This window comes from Aptenodytes patagonicus, chromosome 6 (genome assembly GCF_965638725.1).
Source record: "Aptenodytes patagonicus chromosome 6, bAptPat1.pri.cur, whole genome shotgun sequence".
In the NCBI taxonomy this organism is placed as follows: Eukaryota; Metazoa; Chordata; class Aves; order Sphenisciformes; family Spheniscidae; genus Aptenodytes; species Aptenodytes patagonicus.
The window spans coordinates 47725307-47749683 of NC_134954.1; the positions used below are offsets into that span (position 1 = coordinate 47725307).

Sequence of the window (24377 nt, forward strand, 5' to 3'; positions counted from 1 at the left end):
TTTAAGAAATACTAAGACTAATGAATCAATTTAAGAGCTCAGCAAGTACGGTTCCAGATTCTTGATTCTGAAGGGATCAGCCAGCCACTGGCCACCAAGTACAATATTAATTTTAAGTACAGATCCACAACTTGCCTCTTCACAATTAGTTTGACACTCATTCTCAAAAAAATTAAACTCAGCCTACTAAAAACAGAATGTTGAACTGCACTGAAAAGAAAGAGATACTGATCATGCTCACCTTCCTCTTTTTCAATGCTACCATCGAAGAAATAGATGTGCTGGGTAGTGATCTCCAGCCTGCCAGGTATCACATCAATTACTGTAATGAGTTCACAGTCTTCAGACAATATTAGCTTTTCTTTCTGACTTTGCTCGTCCTTCTCATCCCTACAAAAATACCACTGTTACTGGGTTGGGTAGATTACACAGTTGTTTCGGTACTTGGTAAGAGTACAGTTCAGAAAAGAATCAAATCTGAATACAGACTCTCTAGCAGATTAATGGCAACCAAGCAAATATTCATGCTATGCAGCTGATGGTATAGGGAATGGCCCTGGCACCTATGGCCAAGAGCCAGTTCCAGTCTGATCTATGCCCTTATAGGGCAGACCACCTCTTGAGAATTATAGCCAATGTACATAGTAGAAAAGCCTCAACAATTCTGTAGCTTCAGACTAACTGTGAGCAGTGAATCACTAACGGATCCTCACAAACATCTGCTCTGGCTTCTTTTCCCTGGGGCTCTTTATGTCTCATTGTTGACAATGATATATCCAACAGCAACTTTTCTGCTGTTCAAAACTACTACAAAGTCCTGGACTGGACTGTTAAGGCCAGACGAAGAAAGAGGGAAGCTTTGTATGCTAATCAACTCCCGAAGTTGTTTCTCACTCCTTATCCCTAGCACAGAAACAAATTTCAACTGTTCTATTCTGCTGTACTTACAAATTGGAACTAGCTGCTGTGTCTTCTTCTGGTAGTTCAAGAACATCATCTTCCAAGTCACTCACTTTCACCTGCTTCACCACCTCCAGAAGCAGAGACTCACTAGAGGGCTGTGTCTGGTGCACACCTATCATAAATAGACATTTCAGCTCAGAAAATTTTTTGCTACAACACTTTTGGAAAGCTAAACTACTGAGTGTATCTTCTACTGTTGAACATTGGTTTTAACTGAGTAAGAAGCAACCAGACTTCTTAAATACTTTTGGGGGCAAGCAGAACACTAAAAACACTGCCTGAACTATGCTGAAATATATGTCAAATCGTAACAGTATAAAGGCAAAGACATAAACACATTAGAAAATTTTAAACTGAATTCTGATGTGGACATTTCCAATAAAATATTTTGCAGTGTTCTGCCAGACACTGTTAAAGCATGCAGATTTCATGGAAACACACTGCATTTCTTTTTTGCTTAATTGGGTTTACAAGAGTGTTATTTTTTTTGTTTGAGTTGATACCCAATAAACCTAACTTAAAGAACAGTTTACACCACTAACTCAGCTGTTTGGCACACTTCTAAAACAAAGCGCTTCATATCTACACGTTTTAATCATAAGCTCTAAAAGGTTTTAAACAAATACTGCCTGCTTACTCTGATCTCATTGTTTCCTTTTCTCGAAAAAATAATCTTATGCAAGAAAGCTATGTGACTGCTTATTTTAAAACAAAGGAGTTCTTTAACTTTTTTGTGGGGGCAACAAAAATATGCATTTCAGTGAACAAGTAGAAATGAATTCTACTCAGCAGGAAGATGCTGTTTCAGGTCAAAGCACCACTCTTATGTTACACATTTTACTATAGAGGAAATAAAGAAAAATCAAGATTTAAGTATCTACCATACGCTGATTCTTAAGCACAACGAGTAAAGTGTGTATCTTTCTTCAGTAAAGACTGAAGAATCAAGTGAAATAGCAAATACAATACAACTTTACCTAAATTATCTCTCAGGTCACTAGCATCCTGATGAGAGCTGAAGTTGTAATTCTGCACTAGTTTTAGTCTCATACGTGAAAAATTTTCCACATTTGAAAGTTTCCAGTGAATACAATGCTGTTTCCTAGGAAAACAAGAATATTCATAAAAACAACTAAAAGAAGGTAAAGACCTATATGAATGAACTGATTACAAAAGAGTACATATTTAGAAAAAATACTGGTCATCCACTTGTACGTTGTAAAACATAAAAGCAATAAACTGCATTTTAATTTTATATTTCATACTGCAGCTCTGATCATCCTGAAGCACTTTGTAAACAGTATTTATTTTCTACTGAAATACATCGTTGTTTACACTTTCAGTTAATGACAATTAAAAGACTAAAAAAGAAAATCTTTATCCAGAACTTCCCCAAAAGCTAAGGCAGGCAAAATGTATTCTTTTAAATTGAAATTAGCTTCATGCATAAAAACTCAAAGTCTTTATTAACAAGTCTATTCTCTCTTTTCCAACAGAACCACCAATCCGTAGGATCTCTCAAAAAGTTTTTGCAATTGCTTCATTGATAACTAATTTTTATTTGCCACTTGGCAAGAAAATCTAGTATCCAGGTAACCAGCTCAGCATTACACTTCAAACTTGGCATTTTGATAGTTAAATGCAGAAAACATTATTAAAGATGCATTCAATATTTACTTCACATCTCAATAATGATTATCAGAGTCAATTTGACAAGGTTCTAACCATGTGAAACAGTAAGTTAGCCATGTGAGCAAATTCCTTTTAAGCTTCATACACGGTTTGATTTAAGAACGTCACTCTTACATTTCAGACCAAGGACCACGTTCAGAGAGCAAGTAAAGCTGGGCTGCTCTCCACTGTCTCAGAGTAGCTGTGTGTTGACTATTAAGTTGCTTTAGCATACTGTTGTACCGCAGATTTTCCTGTCGAGCCTTTCTGCTGAATGGTTCCACAAAATGCTCCTGAAAGACCATTAAAAATAAATCTAGAACTGAAATAACTCTGATCTTTGAAAACACAGTTTTGTGGCTTGCAAGAATTCTCATAAATGAAGAAGGAACAAAAAAAGTTTAGCAGTTAAAACGTCTGAGAATTTAAGGTAACGCTTACAAGAGAAATTTTAAAAAGCTTAGTACTGGGAGAAATGGCACCAAACTTCGACTTAAAGATATGAAGAAAGCATTACCAATGCTGAATCCACATGAAAGCAATTTTTCATCATCAGAAAAGTGGTCAGTATTGGAAATCCTATTATAACAGGTAGGATTTTATTTTAAATTCTAAAATGTGATTCATACTGTATTCTTCCTTTAGCTACTTGAATAAAAAAAGACATACTACAAGGATCCTTATTAAGAAGGCAAAGGGAAAACAAGAGAAATGTAACTTAGCTATGATATTTGCTGTAGTTACCAGTTAATTCTAACGCTTAAACTGGGTCTAGACCTTATACAGAGAGATCAGTTCAGAAACAATTTTTCCCCACACATGAAATAGGAACTGTTCACTGTTTTAAGTGTTTTCATTCTATTGAAGTAGGGTTAAAAAAAAATTCACACTGACTCATCTCATAATGGAGAAGAGGTTTTAATAATTCAAAACATAAATCAGAGTAAAAGAAGATGCAGCTTATAGCTGAGCATAATTCTAGGTTGCTGTACTATGAGAAAGGCCTACTGTCCTGAAATAACTCTGCTTACAGGTAAGACTCTTAAATAGAAAGAACAGAATTAAAAAGCATATCCTACAAGTGTATATAGTCACACTGCCCATAAAATCTTAAAGCAATCAACCTGCCTGCAATCACTTGAATTGGATCATCCTGGAATTCAGTTTCTCCACCTTTTAGAAGGCAACTCCTGAGATAGTTCTTTTAAGAGAAACTTGCACTCACTCAAAACCTTACCTCAAATTTAAGCTTACTTTCTCCTCTCTCCCGGTCTCGCTTGTGCATGTTCACCATAAATGCTTCATAACAATCTTTCCAATAAAGTGCCATCTGCTCCTGATCACGTCTGAATGAATTCTCTTCATACTGCTTCATATTTGGAATAATCTGGTTCCACCAAAACAAAACGCACAACGTGATTTCTGAATGAGTTCCTCTGCTTTCATGGTTAAAAAGAGGGGGGAAACGATACAAAAATCTACTACTTACATATTTGTCAATATAAACTTGCCACTCATCAGAGCTACAGTATTCTTGAAAGTCCTCAAAGAAAGATGGGCTGCCATTGGTAGGAGGCAATGAAGGGAGATGCAGGTTCATGAAGAGAAGTTCATAAATCTTAGATACCAATGTCCGAACAAGGGGAATCAAAAATGAGTAAGTTTCTGTCTTCTCTTCAATTGATCTACTCAGGATGCCTTCCAGTTTCCCCAAGAGGTAGCATGCTTCAGGCTGGCTCTCAATTACTTTGGTCTGAAGGAGGGTGTTTAGTTTGGCTGCTGCCATAGCACAGACCTACACAGACAAACAACAAAAAATGAATGCAATCCTCAAAATAGTAATTTTGAGCACCTATCTTTTAGCACAGGAATACATACAAATTCTAGCTGCATCCCAGGTAGCCTGAATGCACACATGCATCAAATAGGGGCACTGATCACTTATTCATCCTGTGATGTCTAAACCTGAGTCAGCTGCAACCCGAAGTCACACAGCTGAATTAAGACAATCACATACCTAAACTAACAATCCTGGCTTTACTGAAGGGCTCATATTCCAGGCATAGCTCTGCTAACTTTGTTCCAAATGTTGATTTAGCAGAACAGTCCAGGTTCATGTGCACTTAACGTAAGTAAACCTGAAACCGCTAATAAATGTATTTTACTGTAGAAACAAGAAGTCACAATCAGAATCACTATCTTACTGCTACTAATGCCTACAGAGTCCCATCTTCAAACAGCTTGCCCTCTACCTCTTTCTCATGCTCAGGAGGTGCACAATGACAGGACTGTAGAGTAAATTTGCAAATGGTAAGAACCAATAAAACATCTTCCCTATAGAAGGATGAAGGACTACCATCAGTCTGCTCACTGGTATGAGCAGCTCCCCCATAAACCACAAAAGTTACATCAAACATGCACTTAAAACACAGTACCACTTGCAGGAATTTGCAACAAACCTGTAAGTTATCTTGTGCAATGAATCCAAGGAGCAACTGGACTTGCACCTGTGAAAGTCTCATTGCTTCTAGGCCAGCAGAGTACCAGACTGACAGGCTATCCATGAGAGTCACTAGTTCTTCCAAGAGCTATTGTAAAAACAGAAGATTTGCATGAAATAAAATTAACAACAGCTACTCCAGCTGGAGACAGTAATTTCAAAGAGCTGAACAAGAGGCTGTGTTCACATTTCTAACTTACCCAAACCCAGAAAATTATCCCAGAACACTGCAGTTAAACCAGTAATTTGAAACAATTCCTGACTATAAAAATCTATCTAGCCCAGTATGTTAAGTATCTCCCCTGCATAAAGCCAAAACCAGCATAGAGTATATATGCTTATGTTTTTCCTATAATTTAACTCCAGTAAATGCCATTTCCTTAGAACAGTTAGAGACTCCACGAGCAGGATTACTATGATTGAAAAGACACTGTAATTAATAGCACAGACACCATACCAACTTGCAATTTCTGGGTTCAGTATATATAGGATTTTATTTCATTCTTTTGCTTTATATTTTAAATTATTTGAGTGTAATGCTAGTATAATTTACCAGCAATAGCAATATGCACAGTGCCCTGAGAAGGAAAACAAAGCGTCTTTCATGAATATCTGATTTAGTGAAATGCTTGAAACTTCATAACAATTATTAATGTCCTTTAAAAAATAAAAAATAAAAAAATTAGGAGCCACTCCTTTCTGTCAGTATTTCGATACTAGAAGTGATACCTTGTGAGAGGTAGGTATTCACAAGACAAATGGCACATTTCACTATCCAGACGCGTTTGCTTAAAACTAATAGACCTTGATACATTCCCTAATAAATTACTCAAATGTAAAATCATTCTTTTGTTAAGCCCCAGAATCACATGAATGCTTCTGTGGCAGACTGAAAGCTGTCCTGCTTAGAATATTGCGGTGCTTTAAATTCTCCCCAGGCACAGTGGAAAATAATTTATGAAAGTACTGTTATTTGCAATTCAGAGTTGGCAATAAGCACAACTCTCATTGCTCCAAAGTTCAGATGTCATTTCTAATTAGATTTCACAAAGCTAGATCACAACAGAAGGCAAAGCTTTTATCAAGAGGAGACTTTTTAAAAACAAACAATTAAAAGCTTTAAGATTAAGCTATGTTTACTTATAACCAGGCATTTTGGAGAACAGCTTAGGAATTACTGGGTTGACGACTTAACATTACACTTTTTTTTTTTTCCAAAAAAAAGTAGCCTTAAAAAAACTGATTTTTAAGTATTTATCATGATATAATGATGGTTTCCATATAATACCTCTCCCCTTTAGCCTTGAAAAATGGAAAAGCAATGGCAACTCAGACAGTGAAGGAAGCAAGACCACTGCCAGAAATTACATAAACGTTGAGGTAAATGATGGGTGTCTACAACATATATGTCAAGAAGGCAGGAGAAACAGCCAGATGACAGAAAGCTTCTTCACCTTACTACTTACTGTGTTTCCTAGTAATTTTCTTCCTCAGACCTCACATTTCTGACTCTGATATATAAAATTGAGCTATTTGCATATATATGCACAAAATCATGTTGAAACTCCAATATGGGTCAAAGCCCAGAAGTGACATTTCTCAGCTTGCAACTGAGAGCAGAGTTTTGGCTGGTCTTTTATTCAGGACACACACAATGAGTCATACATGCTGATAAACAGTGCAAAATCTGCTTAGGCTACAACTGACATTGTTTCATTAGCTCCTACATTTTCTAAATATTTCTCCACTCTGATGAGACCTGGATTTTCAATAAAGAGTACCACTTACGGGCCTATTTAATTTGCAAAATTAACTATATTCCCTGTAGTAAGTATTCACACTTTTTTTACTCATTAAGTGGCAATCTAATCCATTCCACTATGAACCCTTACTCTGTAATATCTACAGTTTAAAAACATGCCTAGAAGGGATGACAGTATACAAGCTGACAACTTTTTCATTACAATTTCAGCCTATATACAGTACTTCCATTATGCAGTTACTGTACCTTTTCTGTCCATAAATTTGAATTAACTAGTCCTTCTGCCTGCAGGAAATCTTGTACAATTAACAAGAGCTTGAAGGCATTTTCAGCATGTGTAGGGAGAGCTTTTGAATCTCTGTTGTCAGTGACTGACCATTCTAACATCTTCTCCAGCAAGCTGCGTGGAAAACAAAATCCCAAAGTAATTATTACATGTTCTAAGTTTAAGTGGCTTTAAAGAAATCCAATTAAGTATTTAATTGAATCTCTTAGTCTGCAGTGACATAACTGCCCTCTTCTTGATAAGCCAATGAGTTAAAAGAGATTTTGAGAAGCTCATGAAACCACTGATACAGTTTCAAAACCTTATAGCCACATGACACTACTAAATAGGTAGCGGAATATACTTCTGACAGCATATGAAGAGAGAGCAAAAAAAAGTACGTCTTGTTGGGAAACACCCACCCCTTCCCAGCTTCACTAATGCCCCTTACTTTTTCTGTTTTTCCTCAAAAGGGATGAAAGAACCCATCCTTGAACTGTACACTCACTTGAGTTTTATTTCATCAGAAGGTCGCAGCAACTCATTAGATATCCCCAGTTTAGTCAGTGCAGAAAACACCTGTCCTCTCTCAATCCAAGCAGCATCATCAGATTTTTCAATGCCTTTCCACATTATACACAGTAGGATGTCTGTAAGTAACTGTATGAGTTCATTATCACCCCCCTACAAAAGAAGAGAAATATTTACAGCCCTTCTAGCCTAGAAAAACTTTAAAATGTTTCTTGTTCATTACAGTCCCTATGCTTGTGTATGTCAGCATTTTTGAAAACTCTGCAGTCTAAAGTCCAATTGCTAAACACATGAAAATGCAAATATAAGAGACTGTGGCTTGCTTGTATGTTGTAATACATACTGACTTGACTTCCACATCATTATTTCAATCTGACCTTTAGCTACCCTTGATTTTTTCCACAGCAAGTCTGCTCCATGCCTCCTCTGGAAGATAAAGGATGTTGAAATATAGAAGAGGGAGGGCAGGGGGGAGTTTGTAGTTTTTTCTTTGGGGTTTTTTTGGTTTTGTTTTTTGTTTTTGGTTGTTTTGTTTTTTTTTTTAACATCAAAGCTATTCCAACTAGACAACCAAAAAAGAAGACACATTACAAAAGCAAGTACCCCTACTCACTATAAAAGACCTATATTGTTTGCTTTTCTGTTGGAAGATAGCAGGGGGGGTGCAGGGAAGGACAATAATTATCCATCAGGGAGATGATTAAAAAAATAAAAAGGAATTGCAGACATTTGAAGAAATTAACCACATAGGGAGTGAATTACTTACTCCTTGGTCTTCAAATAAAGAAAGATCAGCGAAGCCCACATCATTTATAACGCCCAGCTCTTTGTCAGGCTGCCCAGAGAATGGTTTTGTGTTCTCTATAGGTGACGGTGTGCTGGGCTGGCTATCTGTCATCTGATTCACAATGTCAGCCAATTCATAAGAGTCAATACTGGAGAGATCTAAACTCAAATGTGAAGGATTACTGTGCCACAATTCTTCTCGGTCCTCCGACCTAAAAGACATCTCTGCTGTGGATGCATCTTCCAGTGGCATAACAGAGAAATGAGCAGGGACATCCAGGGATTTGTTGTCTTCTAAACTCCACTGATCAAACAGACCATTAACAGACACAAAGCTGCCAGTTTTGCCTCCCTCTGTCTTATCAGGTTGATGTTTCTGAAGCTCTTCAGCAGGAGGCTTTTTTTCCTCTTCCCTTGAGGAATCAGCCCTGTTCTCTTTAAAGCCAATCTGGACCTCTGAGTTTTCTTTCAGGAATAGTCTAATCAAAGTGTCCTGCCACCCCAGCTGCTGAGAAATCTGTTGTGCTGCATCCAATTGGGAATGCAAAAGGTGGAAAACCTAAGGATAGGAGAAGATATCCCATACCTACATGTTAATTTTAGCTTGTAACTGCATTCATTCTAGCTTTTCAATCAGACATTTTACGATATTACAAATTTTTTGCCCTTTTTTTTTTTAGAACCTTGTAAAAGAGCCACAATCCGTTAATAATAAGCAAACAAGCCACAAAATCATTTTTTCTCATTAGAAATATATATTTGAGAAAAAAAGAAAAAAAAAGAAAAACTCAGGAGTAGGGGAGAAAAGAAGCTATCAAAGCATATTGGTAAGTCCTCATATTTCAGCCACTCTTCTGCAACAATTCCCGCAAAACCCAGTTACCACAACAAGTAATCCTATTCAGCCACTAGTCTACAAAAAAAGAAAATCCAGAACAGAAAATATGCTTGATTAGGAACTATTAAATAGATAAAATTAAGAAAGCTGCAGTATTAATAGCTTACTGATAATGCACGTTATTGTTTCACTTTTTTCACTTAGAGAAACCTTAATAGACAATATAGTGCCTCACAGCTACATTCAGTACTACTAATTCCAGTGATATAAGCCAGAGAGCTCAGTTTAGGAAAAAGTCACTGATAGGGAAAAGTCTTCCCTATCTCTTCCCTGCATGCACAACCACTCTTTTGAACCATAATATGTTCTAGCAAAATAACATACAAAGAATACAAACAAAACTTTGATCATGGTCTTAAGCATCCTTTGAGAAAACTCAGTAATTTAAGGAGTCTGCTATCTCTAACCTGTAGAAAATACAAGCTATTTGAGAATCATGATAGAGGCTTTGCTTTTTGTTTTGGTTTTTAAAAGGACTTGAATACACAAAATTCAACATTAAGTGACAGATGGGCTTAATTTTTAACATAAATAATTACTAAAGAAAGCAGTAGCAACAAATACCACCACTGTGTCTCAAATACATAATTAAGATATCACACTGTACAGCTTATGGGCTTAAAGGACAGTATTCCAGTTTTAAAGACAACAACTAACCTTTCTACAGATAACAACTCTCATGTTTATATCTGATCTATGAGCCAGATGCACTACAGCTACGAGATCTTTATAATTCACAGCAGGATCTGTAGGGGAGAAAGAAAAAACAACAAACACAATTTCATGCAAGAGAATATAACAGCTAAATATTAAAAATTGCCTTGGAGTTCACCTCTACGTCCAGGGGTAGTAAAGGAAACAAACTTCAGGGAACTAAGAAAACATTAGCTGAGACTAATGGGAACTTCGAATAGAACAGCTCTGTAAGGTAACAGCTCTGGTTTTCCTGAACAAAAAACCAAGTATGTTTGCCTCTGAGCAGCACGAGTTTACTAATGGTATACACAACACTTGCCAATTACCTGCATACAGAACTTGGTTAAGAAGGTTTTTAATAAGAGAAACAGTAACTGGCGATTCATTCAGAAGGAGCCCCAGTCCAGAGTATCCCACTTCTCTGAGTCTCATACGATGCTTACTACGTTCATAAACTTTAGTACATTTCAGCATCTCTTCCACAATCTGCAAGAAAAAGTACACACAAATGCAAAATAAACACAAGGGAGCATCCAGACCTCTTAAACTTAATTTTGTATGATACAACATGCTGATCCACTGTTTTTAAAGTTCACTTTGTAAGCTAACTCAAACAACATGGACTCTTTTTTTTTTTAAAAAAAAAGTTCCCAATACTTTACTTCAAGAGAACACTAATTCCATTGTGACTATGGCAGTAAACAATAACCTCTAGCTAGCATAACAGAAGTGAGGAAAAAATTAAAACTTGGATGATTAGCATCTTCGCAGTTGCATACAATTCTGCAGTCAGACCATGGAAAAACACAAATTTATGTTCAATTGATTAATTTAAGAACATGTAATTCAATTCATTACCTTGAACACAAGTTCTCTAAGCCTGTCAGAGTATCTTTGATGCAATAACAGAGCGTAAAGAATATCAGCATTCCCTGGTTCAAAAAGCAATAAAAAAAGCTGGTCTGGGCTTGGGCTGGAATGAAGTAGGCTGAAGAGAACATCCAGAATTCCACAGAGCTACAAAATTAAGACAACTAAATTAACCCACAGTTCATTCAGACTTCATGCTCTGTTTGCGGAAAATTTTCTTGGCTTTTAAATTTTACCCTTTGCTTGTTATAAAATAGACATTTGGTCTGCTCAGTATTAGTGCATTTAAAATTAGATTTTTTTGGATACATTTTTTCTATATATAGAACACCTTATCAAACTGTAATTAGAGCTACAAAACAAGTTCAAGTTCTGTTGATGTCTACAAAATAGAAACCACATCATTACTACTTCTGACCAGTTGAAGTCCAATTCATTTGGTTTTGTAAACTAAGAGAACTTTTCTAATGGCAGTATTACAAATCATGTGCTTTCTGCCCTCTTCAGGGGAAAAAAAAAAACCCACAGTAAAAATATGGCCACCTGCAGAGCAATTTGTCAAGTTTCCAGTGTGCTTCTATAACCTGCCTCAGCTACATCTAAGCAGAACCATGCATCAAGTAAGACTTTGCTTGTGGTCTTTTTCCTTTTTGTTCCCCCCTCTTTTAAGCACACAAGACACAGGATTTCTAAACACCAAGAAGCAAAACCAAAACACGTATAGTTTAAACTATTAATTTATGCCATATTGGATACCTGCTCCTCTTCAGTGGTGGCAGCTATGTATCCTACGATGCTCTGTATTTCTTCATGTGTTCCACCTTTGCTCAGGAAATATTTGATCAGTCCATAGAGGGATGTCCGTATTGTTCTCAGGTCATCAGGAGCCAAATCACTGTCTTTACAGCCACTCCTATACACCAACAGACAGGAAAAGCAATTTAAGGAAGTTCTTCATGGCTCATTAATAGCAATTTGATTGTGCTAGTTTTGTAATTTTTCATCTACCCAGATATCATGGCACAAGCTACCAATTTTTACTGAAGTAAGGCAACTGAATAGTAATAAGCACTAGTAGGTCAGACTTACCAAGTCTATACAAGCCCTGAAGTGTAGACTTGTACTAATCTGGACACAGGTCAGGATTTCAGGTTCCACCCTCCCACCCTCTAAAGGAAAGAGCAAGGTCTCTAGCCAATCTTCCTCAATGACGTAACTATATTCATAAGCAGATATAAATCACCAAGACTGAAAGCTAAAATCTTAAATTCCTAAGAGAGTCCTACTTCAAATTCTACAAGGATGTAAAAGAACAAAATAGTTTTTCATAATGGTAACGATCTATGACTTAATTTGCACTGTTGATAACGAGTCCTTCAATTCTGTAATTTTAATGACTTCTCCAAGCATTTCTAGTACCATTGACATAAATTTTATAGAATCCTATCATAAAAATTAAAGGAAAAGCAGCAAGCCAAATGGAAAAAAAAAAAAAAAAAATCTTAATGCCATTTTGAAAATTAAATCAGCCACCAAAAGCCAACCTGCAGTTGGCTGCAGGTCAAAAAACAGCCACATACAATAAACGAGGAGGAGTTAGAAGAGCTAAAACTCATACCCATAATAAATTCTGAGTGTGTCTAGAAGAAACTGCACACCATATTTCTTTCTGAAGAGTCTTCTGCTGTCTTTGATGATTGTAGAAAGATATTGTATATGCCCTACAATATAAAGTTTTCTATTAGAACCTAGATAAAGATGTCGAGTGAATAGTTCTGTGTCTGCGCAGTTGCCCAAGTCCAAGAGCTCACCGATTCTGAAGGGGAAGTCCCCACTGTTCCAGATACTGAAGTCAAAAAGTAAGTGTTGATACATCTGTTGCAAAAGGTGCATGTTCTTTTCTACTGAGACTTGCTCTATCAACAACTGTACAGCCATCAGTACATTCACATCCATTAAGTTGCTTGGCACCTTTCAAAATAACAACAGGTGTTAGCACTCAAAATACTGAGTATCCTAATAAACTTCATTTTTTTAAAATCAAATTCTGAGATTCTTTTATCTTCTACAGCAATGTCTGTTTCCATTAAAGCAATATGAGAAACACAAAACCAGTTTAGTTTGAAGAATCATACAACACAGTATCTATAACAAAAAAAGCAGAACATGAAAAAAGACAAAACACCGTGTTTCACTTTGCAGATCAAGACCAACTCCTCACACCTTTTTGTTTTCAGAAACATGAGAAAGAAAAGCATGTACTAAGGAGACCTTTGAAGACCCTCCCATCGTGGCCAAAGTAAGAATGTTTCAAAGTAATTGGGACCTCATCCATAACATTCATTACTAAAGGATGTTTCTCAAATTTGCTCACCTTCTGTAACAAGGCTCCTAGGGTGGCAACTCCATGGGAGTGAATGAGATTTTCTTGATTAACATGGTGTCTCTGAATAAAGTGTTTTATCATCAAGATGAAAGTTGCAACGATGTTCTTCTCCAGGCGTGCTTCTGCAAAACAGAACAACAGTAGAAAAAGCCTCATGGTTTATTGCTGGACCACTGCATAAAAGTAGAGGGGGAGAAGTAAAATCAAGTGTTCATATTCCTCGCTATTTCCTGAACTTCTCAACTCCTTTTCTGTTTGTTCCCTAGCTGTAGGCTGTCTTTAGATTTTTCCAGCGCAGAGTCACAGCCATTCCATGCCTCTCCAGAACAAAGTGACCCCAGTCCTGACTTCAGTTGCTTCATGCATCTGGCTGTAGGTTACAGACAAACTTCTCTTTCAGTTACAATCTTTCACATACGCTGCAGTTATTCTCCCTATGTAGTTGCAAACTGACACTTTCTAGCCATGATATGCAAAAAAATAAGAGACAGAGAGAAAAAGATATATTTTTTTACTTTACTCCACCATTTCAAATTTGAAACAAAAAAAATGCTGTTTTCCCTTGCAAGGTCTGATTTCCCAGTGGTTTCTGTTAAGATCAAAGTTCATTCTCAATATTAGCACAGTTTTTAAAAATCTATTCATAAAACTTCCTTTCCTTTGTTTTTTTAATTTTAATACTAAAATCTGACTGTGTGTGGAAGAAGGAGTCTGAACATTTTCCTAAGAAAATAAAAGTTTGGCTAAAGGCAAAACAGTACTGTTCTGATGCTGCAAAGTCTTCGTGTGGTCGTCTTACCCAGCACTCAAGTTGTAGGAAAGCTCCTCCTATTGATATTAGTAGGCTTCGCATCAAACAATTTCTCAAAATAATCAGAACAAACTTTTCAGAATAGAAATTAAAAAACTGCATACTTTTACACTAATGTAATAGTAAATCATGAAAAGAAAAATAATGCTATTAAATATAGCTATATTTGAAATATGTTACTCAGTTAATTTTATGTAGTGCTGAACTCCTGATATTCAGTATCCACATCAGATATCTAGGAACAGAAAGAGCCTTTCAGCTTTACATACGTACTCCGGAAAAGCCAGCACATAATAAAACAGCTTTCTGTCATTCATAGGAAGACTTTTAAAAATCAAGCTTAAAAATTATTTCAGTTCAACTGTAGTTTCCTACCTGATGCCTTTGTGGATGACAATACCACCCAGTCTCCCTCTACAGGAGTAACTAGTTCTGGAGGTAGATTTTCCCCTTCAGACTTCTCAGGCATCTGTCCACCAAGAAAACTGATCTGCTCCAGCAATGGAAACAGCACATTTACTCCACCAATACAGTTGATCATATCCTAAATCAAGAGAAAAAGGAGGAGAAACATCACCATAAATAAAATCCCCTAAACTATGTAACAGAAATTTACTACAAACACAAGGAACCTTATGTACTCACAAATTAATCAGGATGTTTCACATGCCACTTTGAAACTAGTTTAAAACACTGTGTTTAACAACAGAGCTGCCCAAGTTTTAGACACTGCAATTACACACATGCCTTCCTGTCAGCTCTTGTTTTGAAAATGCATTTTTACATTTCCTTCCTCCTCCCCCCACATAAACACAGGAAACTGAAGGATACAAATCTTGGAAAGAATCTTCTGTTAAATATATTTGAAAAACAGGAAAATATTTTTCTGATTTCTAAGTTACTTGCAGCAAGCAGTAAGAAAAGATTATACACACCTGTGCTGTAATCATATTCCTGCAAGATTTCAACTTCGGGCAGTTAAAAAATAATAAAATTTGATTTTTTTTTTAAAGTAGCTTTACACATACCTCAATTCTAAGCCTCTTTTTAAAATTCAAGTCTCCTAAGCTCCCTTCCCCCCCCCGCCACTAGCAGGGATAGCATGAGACTTCAAACTGCTTCTTGTAGTAAGGTATAATATACTCAAATCACAAGATTTCTAGAAGTGATTCACAATGCCACTTAGAAAATCAGGGTCTCGACAAGCTAGCCAGACACCTATTCAATTGCCCATCTTAGTCTAATGAAAACTATTGTGTAGTAAAATTTTAACAGCCAAAAAAACCCAACATCCTGTAAGCCAGTGTATTACCACTTTCCCTTTCCAGTCAGAAATGTTGGGGAGAAGTAGAGAAAAATCACCCTTTTCTTCTCCACTGTTTTCTACTTTTTCAATTGCTCCATGTGTCTTTACAACGCCCCCTCTCCAGCCCACATTTATTAAGGCTAATTTAACAAAACTGAACAGTTAAAGTTTTTTAAATCTACAAAATTTATCTCATGGATGAAGATTTCTATGTTTGTTCAGCAAAACAAGAGGCACCACAGACCTGCAGCTTTTGGAAACAGAAATCAACTTGAAAAAACAGAATTTGTCTGAACCACAAGACAGCAGTAACTGTAGCTCCTTCTAGGCTGTACCTATCTCCTAATGAGCTCCTGATCAGCTCGTGTTTCTTCCTCATTCTAGTCCTCCTCAAGAGGGTGCTAAACCCCACCATGTTTGTTAATGCATGATTCTCCTAAAACTTGTACTCACAATATGCTTTCCCATAAAGCTAGAAATATAAACACCTCACCCACCCCTCTTCCCGCCACTGGGTGAAGAGAACAAATTGCAGTATTTTCAAACTATTCATATCATAGCAAAATTAACTAGGAAGTGTCTGCGTATTCTTAACGTTAATCTCCACAAGTCAGCATATGCACAGTGTAGCTCCAACAATATTTCCTTATTAATTAGTTTGCTACTACAGTTGATTGTTCATTGTTCTTTAAAAAAAAAAAAGCAGCTCATATTTATTTGTTCGTACATTTTTCCTCAGGACAAAAAAAGATTTGGTATTCTACTGACAAGTTTTCTACACTCAGACTTTGGATTTTATTTTTTCCTCAAAGCTAAGAGCCCTTAATCAAAGATTCTACCTATAAAACTGATTTGGATGTATTCTATCTAAATTTAAAAGAAATAAATCCTTATTTATATCACTGTTTCTGGATCAAACTCTGACGCTGCAAATAACTTGATTTCCTCACGCACAGAGTTAAGCCTGACTTTGGTTTCTGATATTAATATGTGTTAGTGATCAGGGAACAAATAAGCAAACAGGTACACAAAGGTATTTATTAAGCTGGTGTGCATTTCATGGTTTCCTCCTCCTCTCCATAAACTAGCAAGTAGAAAACCATTTGCTATTTTACACGGAAGACATCTAATGGACATGTAACTTGCCTAAATGGTATTCTGTTTGTGGAGCACCAAGGAAGTCTAAACCACTAATACTAAATCTTGTTGGCGGTGTTGAGTTGACGAAATTGTGAGTTTTAATTCTACGGTATAAAGTCAGATCTGAACTGTCAGTGGCATGAGACTAAGAAATTAACTGATTAACCAGAAGGACATAAGGACCCTATGTGTTAGTTAAGAAAACAAAACAAAAAACAAAAACCAAAATATAGGACAGTTTTGCTATAATAGAATGTTTGAGCAGGAAACTAGAAGCAGGTTTAGCCAGAAAATGTTAAATTTTAAGCTCCAATACTAATATAGCAGTAGTGCTGTGATTACAACTGCTAGCGAAGAGTTAAACAAAGATGATTTGCATAGCCTATAAGAATCAGATATCCCAGTGTATCCAACAATAAGGAAAAAATATTGGACAATTAGTGTATAGCAGAGACAGAATAAGGTATAACACTTTAGTGAATATTTAGTGTTTTCTCTGAAGTGAGGCTTTTGCACTGTGAGATCATCTAGTCCTGCCAACCCCAAACCAAAAGTAAGTAAGATAACTAGATTCTCTCTTAAAAAAAATGCTAGATTCTTGTAATATTTTAACTCCACACCTTGTTTTCTTCTGAAGTTAGTCTGCAACTCAATTTTTTTTTATATGACTAACACAGCAAAAGTCACAAGTGTTATCTTAACCCTACTAATCTTAATCTAATTCAGAGTTTAAGACTGCAAGAAAACCATGACAGAACCTCCTAGAGATGATAAAATGCTTTCAATACACAACATGCACTGAACAGGTTATGAAGAGTAGTCAGCTACCACAAAGTATCTTAATGCATTATCTATGACATTAAGACCAGTAGCCCTTGTAAGTTCTCAATAAATGTAATGTAATACTACTCCAGCTACAGCATTAACCCATTAATTGTCATTACAAAAACATGCTGTACCTGCTAAATGTCATTTGCATTATGATAACACTACCGGCATTCCAAAAGTTAGGTGAACGTATACAACCACTGTCATATTTACATCAGGTTCTGCTTCTTCAGCATGCATTTACCTTGATGTCCCAGTTCACTACTTTGTTTCCAGTTAGTCTTCCATGTAAAAGATTTGTAGACAGGTCAAGACAAATTGGGTTTCTGCAGGCCTGTTAAACAAATGAAGAGGCTACAATATCATTTAGGAAACAAGTTACAGATCCTTGAACACGTAAGATTTCTGAATGATGCACAATATGTTTCAGAAAGTTAGTGCCGTTGTGTTGATACTGAAGTATTTAAACAATTTGGAACCCCTGGAACATCATATATGTTATCTTAGATTTAACATTCACAACTGTACAAGATAATTCTGCCCTTTTGCCAAACAAGAACAAAACCTATTATCTCTGCACAAGACTACAGTTTAAGAAAGCTCTCACTGCTCCTTATCTTCCCATAATAACCACAGTGTAAAGATAGCATGCTCACCTGTTCTATGAAACAGCAATAGCAAAGCAAAAAAAAAAGACCATCTAAAACATATTCTGAAATTACTGCATACTGTGTAATCAAAGAGAAATTATGTATTGTTTCATACCTTTGGTGTATAATGAAGCAGCACCTTACTGGGGAGATCTGCTACTTCAGCATCTTGAGACTTCCATGGAGTTAAACAGTTTGGACCTATTAAAAATACATATATATAAAATATATAAAATTATATATTTATAACATATATATTTAAGAGTCCACTGAATATTAATGTTGACCTTCACAGATTTTATACTACTATACTTTGTTGCAACAACAAATAGGACACTCTGAACCATACCTATTTGAGACATGCTTTGAAGTAATCTCTATGACTCAAATCATTCATTCCATAGGGTCTGCTTAAAAAGAAATACTTCTTGATAAAAAGCTAAACTATACAAAGAAGGGGTTTTTTATACATTCAAGCAGCTCTAATGTTTCTGTCTTTACAAATACCTATCTCATATTTGTCACCAATCTTCCCGTCATCAAGCTCAAACGTCCAGAAAATGAGTTACCTTCAAGATAGTTTTGTTTAGTAATACAAAATATTTCCTTTAAATGATGGAAGTGTTTTTATGCTAATCTCTAACAACCTCAAGTCATTATGGAACTTAATACCTTAACACCTTGAACTGTAAGACATAGCTTATCGGAGTATTTTTTTTTAAATGACCCCTTAATTATTAATTGATTCTTGTAGAAAAATCCTCAAGCATAAATCACCTTTAAGTGGCCTACCAAAACAAATGCAATACTTTAAAGAGTCTCAACTGTAAACTCATATGTAGGCAAACAGTAGCAAAAATTTAAGAGCTTACAAGTGAAAATACTATCTAACATTTTGATTTTGACAGGTCTGTACATATGATGAGTAGATGATCTTATGCAAACATAACATTTTAAATAAAACTTCACAAAATACTTATCATTCCATTTTAACCTTATTTGTTATAAGGCCCTCTCACTTAGGTCAGCTCTGCAACTCTTCTGGATTGTAACTTCTTCATTATGTGTCTGCATAGAGCAAAGCTCAGTGGAGTCTTGTCCATAACTCATCCCTTTTATTCCACTAAAATTAGTACAATCACCACTTACCTGCTAAATATAATGCTTTCACCTGAGGAGGTTGCAGTGCTTCATGAAAGATGATAACTGATCCAAGTTGGCCCTCCAAAGATGTTGGACATCCCCATTCACTGTCCTGAGTCCCTGCTGAGATCATCTTGGTGATGAGCTCTGGTTTTCCAAGCATTCCACCCCAACTTCCTGTAGAGAGAATGCCCCCAAGTGATGTCCGATGGGGCATAATAGGGGAGGAAAAAGGCGGATCTGGTATCTGAGATGGAGGAGGAGTTGTTGTTCTTTGACCAGCTGAACCAATGCAGCAAGAAGTAAAAGACTGGAGAGTCACGCATGGAAGGAAGAAAACAAAACACATACTGTAAATCTAGCCTCCTTTTTTTCACAGTTTACAAAGTAAATCTGAACACTATCTCTGGCAAACCTGAACTAAATAAATTAAACCAAGAGCAGAAGGTTCTGGCGTGCCCTGGAAAAGAAGCAATCCAGAACAGTAGGCCAAAAAAAAGAGCATATACTTTCCACAACAGCAGAGAGTGCCCCTTCTCCAATTAAGAGCAATTTGGTCACCTCAACTGTTGCGTGACCTCTGGCAGGAGCAAAGCCAGGAAGGACGGTGCTCCAGATACCCTGGTAAACGTTCCTCTTCTGGATTGTATTCCAAAATACTAGCCCAGCATATCTGCTACTGTACACTTCTCATATCAGCTATTCCATTCAAATAGATGCTCTCATGGGAAGCTTACCTGCCCTACTTTTAGCTACCTTGATGCTTATAGTGCTTATTCAGTTTTATCTCACAATGGAAATTACATTTACTCTTATTTTTTAAGTGTTATATTGATTTTACTGTGACTATGTCCAATTTAAGTGTTTGCTCAACATATTTAACAAATATCAAATTAGGACTTACAAAAGAGGGAAGAATGTTCAGTGTTGTAGCCCAGTTTAAATTGGATTTGTTCCATAAAAAGAATGGACAATGCTTACAAAGAAAACTATAATATATACTCATTTTGATGGCTAGTGTGTTTTTTCAGGCTAAATGTGCACACATTCAAAATGGTTAGAATAAATGCACATAAACTGCTTATCCAGCTAACAAAGTAGGTATAAGATCAGCATATTAAGGGAACATACAGAAAATACAAGTAAAAAAAGTTACTGCTGAATATTCATAGAATCATTAAGGTTGGAAAAGACCTCTAAGATCATCGAGTCCAACCATCAACACAACTCCACCATGTCCACTAAACCATGTCCCTAAGCGCTTCATCTACATGTCTTTTAAATACTTCCAGGGATGGTGACTCAACCACTTCCCTGGGCAGCCTGTTCCAATGTTTAACCACTCTTTCAGTAAAGACATTTCTCCTAATATCCAATCTAAACCTCCCCTGGCGCAACTTGAGGCCATTTCCTCTCGTCCTATCACTAGTTACTTGGGAGAAGAGACCGACACCCACCTCGCTACAACCTCCTTTCAGGTAGATGTAGAGAGCAATGAGGTCTCCTCTGAGCCTCCTTTTCTCCAGGCTAAACAACCCCAGTTCCCTCAGCCGCTCCTCATAAGACTTGTTCTTCACCAGCCTCGTTGCCCTTCTCTGGACACGCTCTGATACAGGGAATATTCCTCATTGAGTACTGTCACACCAATTCTACTAGCAGGGGTGTGATTTATTGATTTACTCATCATAAATTATGTCAGTATGTTCAAGTAATTATGTTGGGGAAAACCCCACAATCTAATCAAGGTAATCTGTTTTTTGTTTTGTTTTTAAACTGAGATGGCTAAACAAGCACTAATTAATTGTTAGTTATACTCCAAATTGACACTCTGGACACTGTCCAAAGTTGAACAGAAGCTTATTAGCAATAGGCTAAGCTATCTTAAACTCTTACATAATTTCCAAATCAAAAAAGCCAACCATGTTCTCATTGTTCTATGAGAGCTCATCAGGACAGGGGTATGACTCAGAAGGTTAACTTACTTCATTCATGGCAGGGAATCGAAGTGGGGCAGAGACCTTCTGCTGTCCATTGACGTAGATGTACACAAGACTCTGACCAAAGGGCCTCTTTCCAGGCATGTGAACAATAGTTATGTTGTGCTGGTTAAGCAATATAAAATAATTAAGTCATTATTAAAAAGCAGTGAAATAACTGTACAGAAGTATTTAACTTCATCTCTACTAATCTGGTGAGAAAACCACTTAAGAAAATAAACCCAAAGCATCAACAAGAAGGTAAGACCACCTATCAGCTGCTTCCATTTTAAGTAGTTTGCATGTAAACAGGTTTTTGAAGGGAAAGAGATACAGTTCTTTCATGATAATGCACATCAGTCCTTAAGTATGGGAATAGAAAAGGGCAAGGTAGAAACACAGTAGCACATTTTATTCATTCACATAGTACTACAGCCACCTATGCTTGTTATAATTTAATATAAAAAAATCTGCATGTTAAAAAAATCTAAGCACAAAACTGTAACCAGCTTATCAGTAACAAATGACTAATAACATAGGCATAATTTAGCTCAGTCAACCACTAATCTACACGGAAACTGCTTGCACTATTTGAGATTAGATCTGTTCTTATGCAATGAGTTATTTAAATATGATAAAATAGACCATTTGTAAAACAACAACAAAAAAAAAGAACTTTGGCTCTGAGCTAACAGTACCATCCTAAACAAAGTGGTTTTCAGTATCAAATCTTACCCAGAGAGAGTCAAAAAAACAATGGTCAGGCAGCATCACTGTGGCATATTCCCTCTTCGTGCAAACAGCAACCACCAATGCCCCAGAGTATGTAATAAATGCTTCAAAACCCATACCACTTCCTGTAAAAAAGCTACAGAAAAAGACAACAGAACACACAATCAAGGACTTACTTCATCAAAACTATTGGAAATCACTTAACAGTACATTCATTAAGGAGAGAACCAACTTAAGCCGTTTGTCGCTGGTCCAATATTTACTATTTGACTAGCTATTACTCTTGTTCCACAAAAACCAAGACAAAGAACTGCCTCAAGGAAGGGACCCCAAGGCACAGGACACACAGGCCAAAAGGTGATCCAGAAAGAATCATAGAATCATTTAGGTTGGAAAGGACCTTTAAGATCGAGTCCAACCATTAACCTAGCACTGCCAAGTCTACCACTAACCCATGTCCCTAAGCACCACATCTACACGTCTTTTAAATACTTCCAGGGATGGTGACTCAACCACTTCCCTGGGCAGCCTGGTCCAATACTTGACAAGCCTTTCGGTGAAGAAATTTCTCCTAATATCCAATCTAAACCTCCCCTGGCGCAACTTGAGGCCATTTCCTCTCATCCTATCGCTTGTTACTTGGGAGAAGAGACCAACACCCACCTCGCTACAACCTCCCTTCAGGTAGTTGTAGAGAGCGATGAGGTCTCCCCTCAGCCTCCTTTTCTCCAGGCTAAACAACCCCAGTTCCCTCAGCCGCTCCTCATAAGACTTGTTCTCCAGACCCCTCACCAGCCTCGTTGCCCTTCTCTGGACACGCTCCAGCACCTCGATGTCTTTCGGCGGGGGGGGGGGGGGGGGGGGGGGAGCAAAACTGAACACAGTATTTGAGGTGCGGCCTCACCAGTGCCGAGTACAGGGGCACGATCACTTCCCTGCTCCTGCCGGCCACACTATTTCTGATACAGGCCAGGATGCCATTGGCCTTCTTGGCCGCCTGGGCACACTGCCGGCTCATGTTCAGCCGGCTGTCGACCAGCACCCCCAGGTCCTTTTCCGCCGGGCAGCTTTCCAGCCACTCTTCCCCAAGCCTGTAGCGCTGCATGGGGTTGTTGTGACCCAAGTGCAGGACCCGGCACTTGGCCTTGTTGAATCTCATACAGTTGGCCTCAGCCCATTGATCCAGCCTGTCCAGATCCCTCTGTCGAGCCTTCCTACCCAAGCTCTCAAAGCAGGTTGTAGCCATCCATCTTTTACATGAAAACATAACCTCGGTCCCAACAACTAATGCTTCAGTTTGACCCACACAGCTTAAACTGGTTCTGTTACAAAGTCCTGCTCACTGTAGTCTCTGGAAGCTACAATATTGTAATAAAGAAAAGACTGGCCCACAACTTGTGTTGTTTTCTATCAATTAAATTGTGTCCATCAGCCCCTGGTAGAGCTGCCAATATTGCATGCAGATTTGTGACATTACCGTTACAGTTAGTAGATATGTTTTCTCCATTTCCCTTATTTCACACCATAGCGTTGTATACAGAGATTTTATTTATTTTAAAGACCAAAACAGCACATGGAATAACTCTTCTAGAAAATGCAGAAAGTTCAATCTTTAATTTTATAGACAAATCTGCATTAAAACTGTTTGATGAGACAATAAGTGTCATCCATGATTTTTTTTTATCCGTGATTATCTATCAGCAAGAACTTTATCTTAGTGCAAAATGTAAATGTAGTCATTGTTACATATCTTATTTCACTCATGTAATGAAGAAAATCAGCTGTAAGCAGCTATCTATAAATAAGCCCTGCAAGCTCAGGTTTGCCTTGAGAAACCTTTCATTTTTTAAGCACTTGAATACAAAAAATTATATATAAATTGTGAACTGCTATCAAAACCTGCTACGCACCCTTAGGCACCATTATTCCAAGTGGATGCATTAACTACTATACTATCAAATATCTGCATCTATCAATATAGAAACAAATACACACACAGAAAGCATGAATATTATAGACAATCTCAATAGATGTAAGCTGTCTTACAATTAAACACTGTAACATAGCCACTAGATCAATTTTTAATGATTTTAATTCAGTTGTGTGCTTAACATTTCAAGCTGAAACTGGAATTTTAAACATTTCCTCTTTTTTGTATTGATTTCAATAAACTACTGTTTTAGCTTCCCAAAACTAGAATAATGTCTTCAAAATTGTACGTAAAATGATAGCAAACCAGTCAGTTATTGGTAAAATAGCATCACATTGAAATCCAGTTGCAGCTTTTTCACTTTGTAGTGCAATTCCACCCCAGTTTTCTAGAACTACAGTATACTTAAGATCTTTAGTGGGACACACTAACAAACGCTAGTAATAGTGTTGTGGCAGTTCATCAGGTGGCACCCTTAATCAGGGCTGTGCTATACACAGGGCAGCCACAGAAATCCAAGGGGTCTCCACCTG

At 37.1% G+C, this 24377-nt stretch overlaps 1 protein-coding gene across 6 annotated transcripts in view; it reads right to left on the reverse strand.

Moving 5' to 3' along the window:
- Positions 1-24377, reverse strand: part of NBEAL1 (neurobeachin like 1) — a 93426-nt gene that overhangs the window by 25456 nt on the left and 43593 nt on the right. For all 6 annotated transcript variants that reach the window (XM_076342458.1, XM_076342456.1, XM_076342457.1 and 3 more), the window contains 23 exons: positions 21918-22050; positions 21189-21308; positions 19213-19516; positions 18179-18264; positions 17658-17747; positions 14515-14683; positions 13317-13450; positions 12754-12913; positions 12561-12663; positions 11699-11855; positions 10931-11089; positions 10399-10558; positions 10034-10122; positions 8459-9037; positions 7670-7845; positions 7143-7296; positions 5094-5222; positions 4124-4429; positions 3872-4021; positions 2770-2927; positions 1941-2065; positions 949-1075; positions 242-390 (listed from right to left, as the gene is read on the reverse strand). In XM_076342458.1, the coding sequence (XP_076198573.1) occupies positions 242-390; positions 949-1075; positions 1941-2065; positions 2770-2927; positions 3872-4021; positions 4124-4429; positions 5094-5222; positions 7143-7296; positions 7670-7845; positions 8459-9037; positions 10034-10122; positions 10399-10558; positions 10931-11089; positions 11699-11855; positions 12561-12663; positions 12754-12913; positions 13317-13450; positions 14515-14683; positions 17658-17747; positions 18179-18264; positions 19213-19516; positions 21189-21308; positions 21918-22050 (3917 nt within the window). The remainder of the gene's footprint in view (positions 1-241; positions 391-948; positions 1076-1940; positions 2066-2769; positions 2928-3871; positions 4022-4123; positions 4430-5093; positions 5223-7142; positions 7297-7669; positions 7846-8458; positions 9038-10033; positions 10123-10398; positions 10559-10930; positions 11090-11698; positions 11856-12560; positions 12664-12753; positions 12914-13316; positions 13451-14514; positions 14684-17657; positions 17748-18178; positions 18265-19212; positions 19517-21188; positions 21309-21917; positions 22051-24377) is intronic.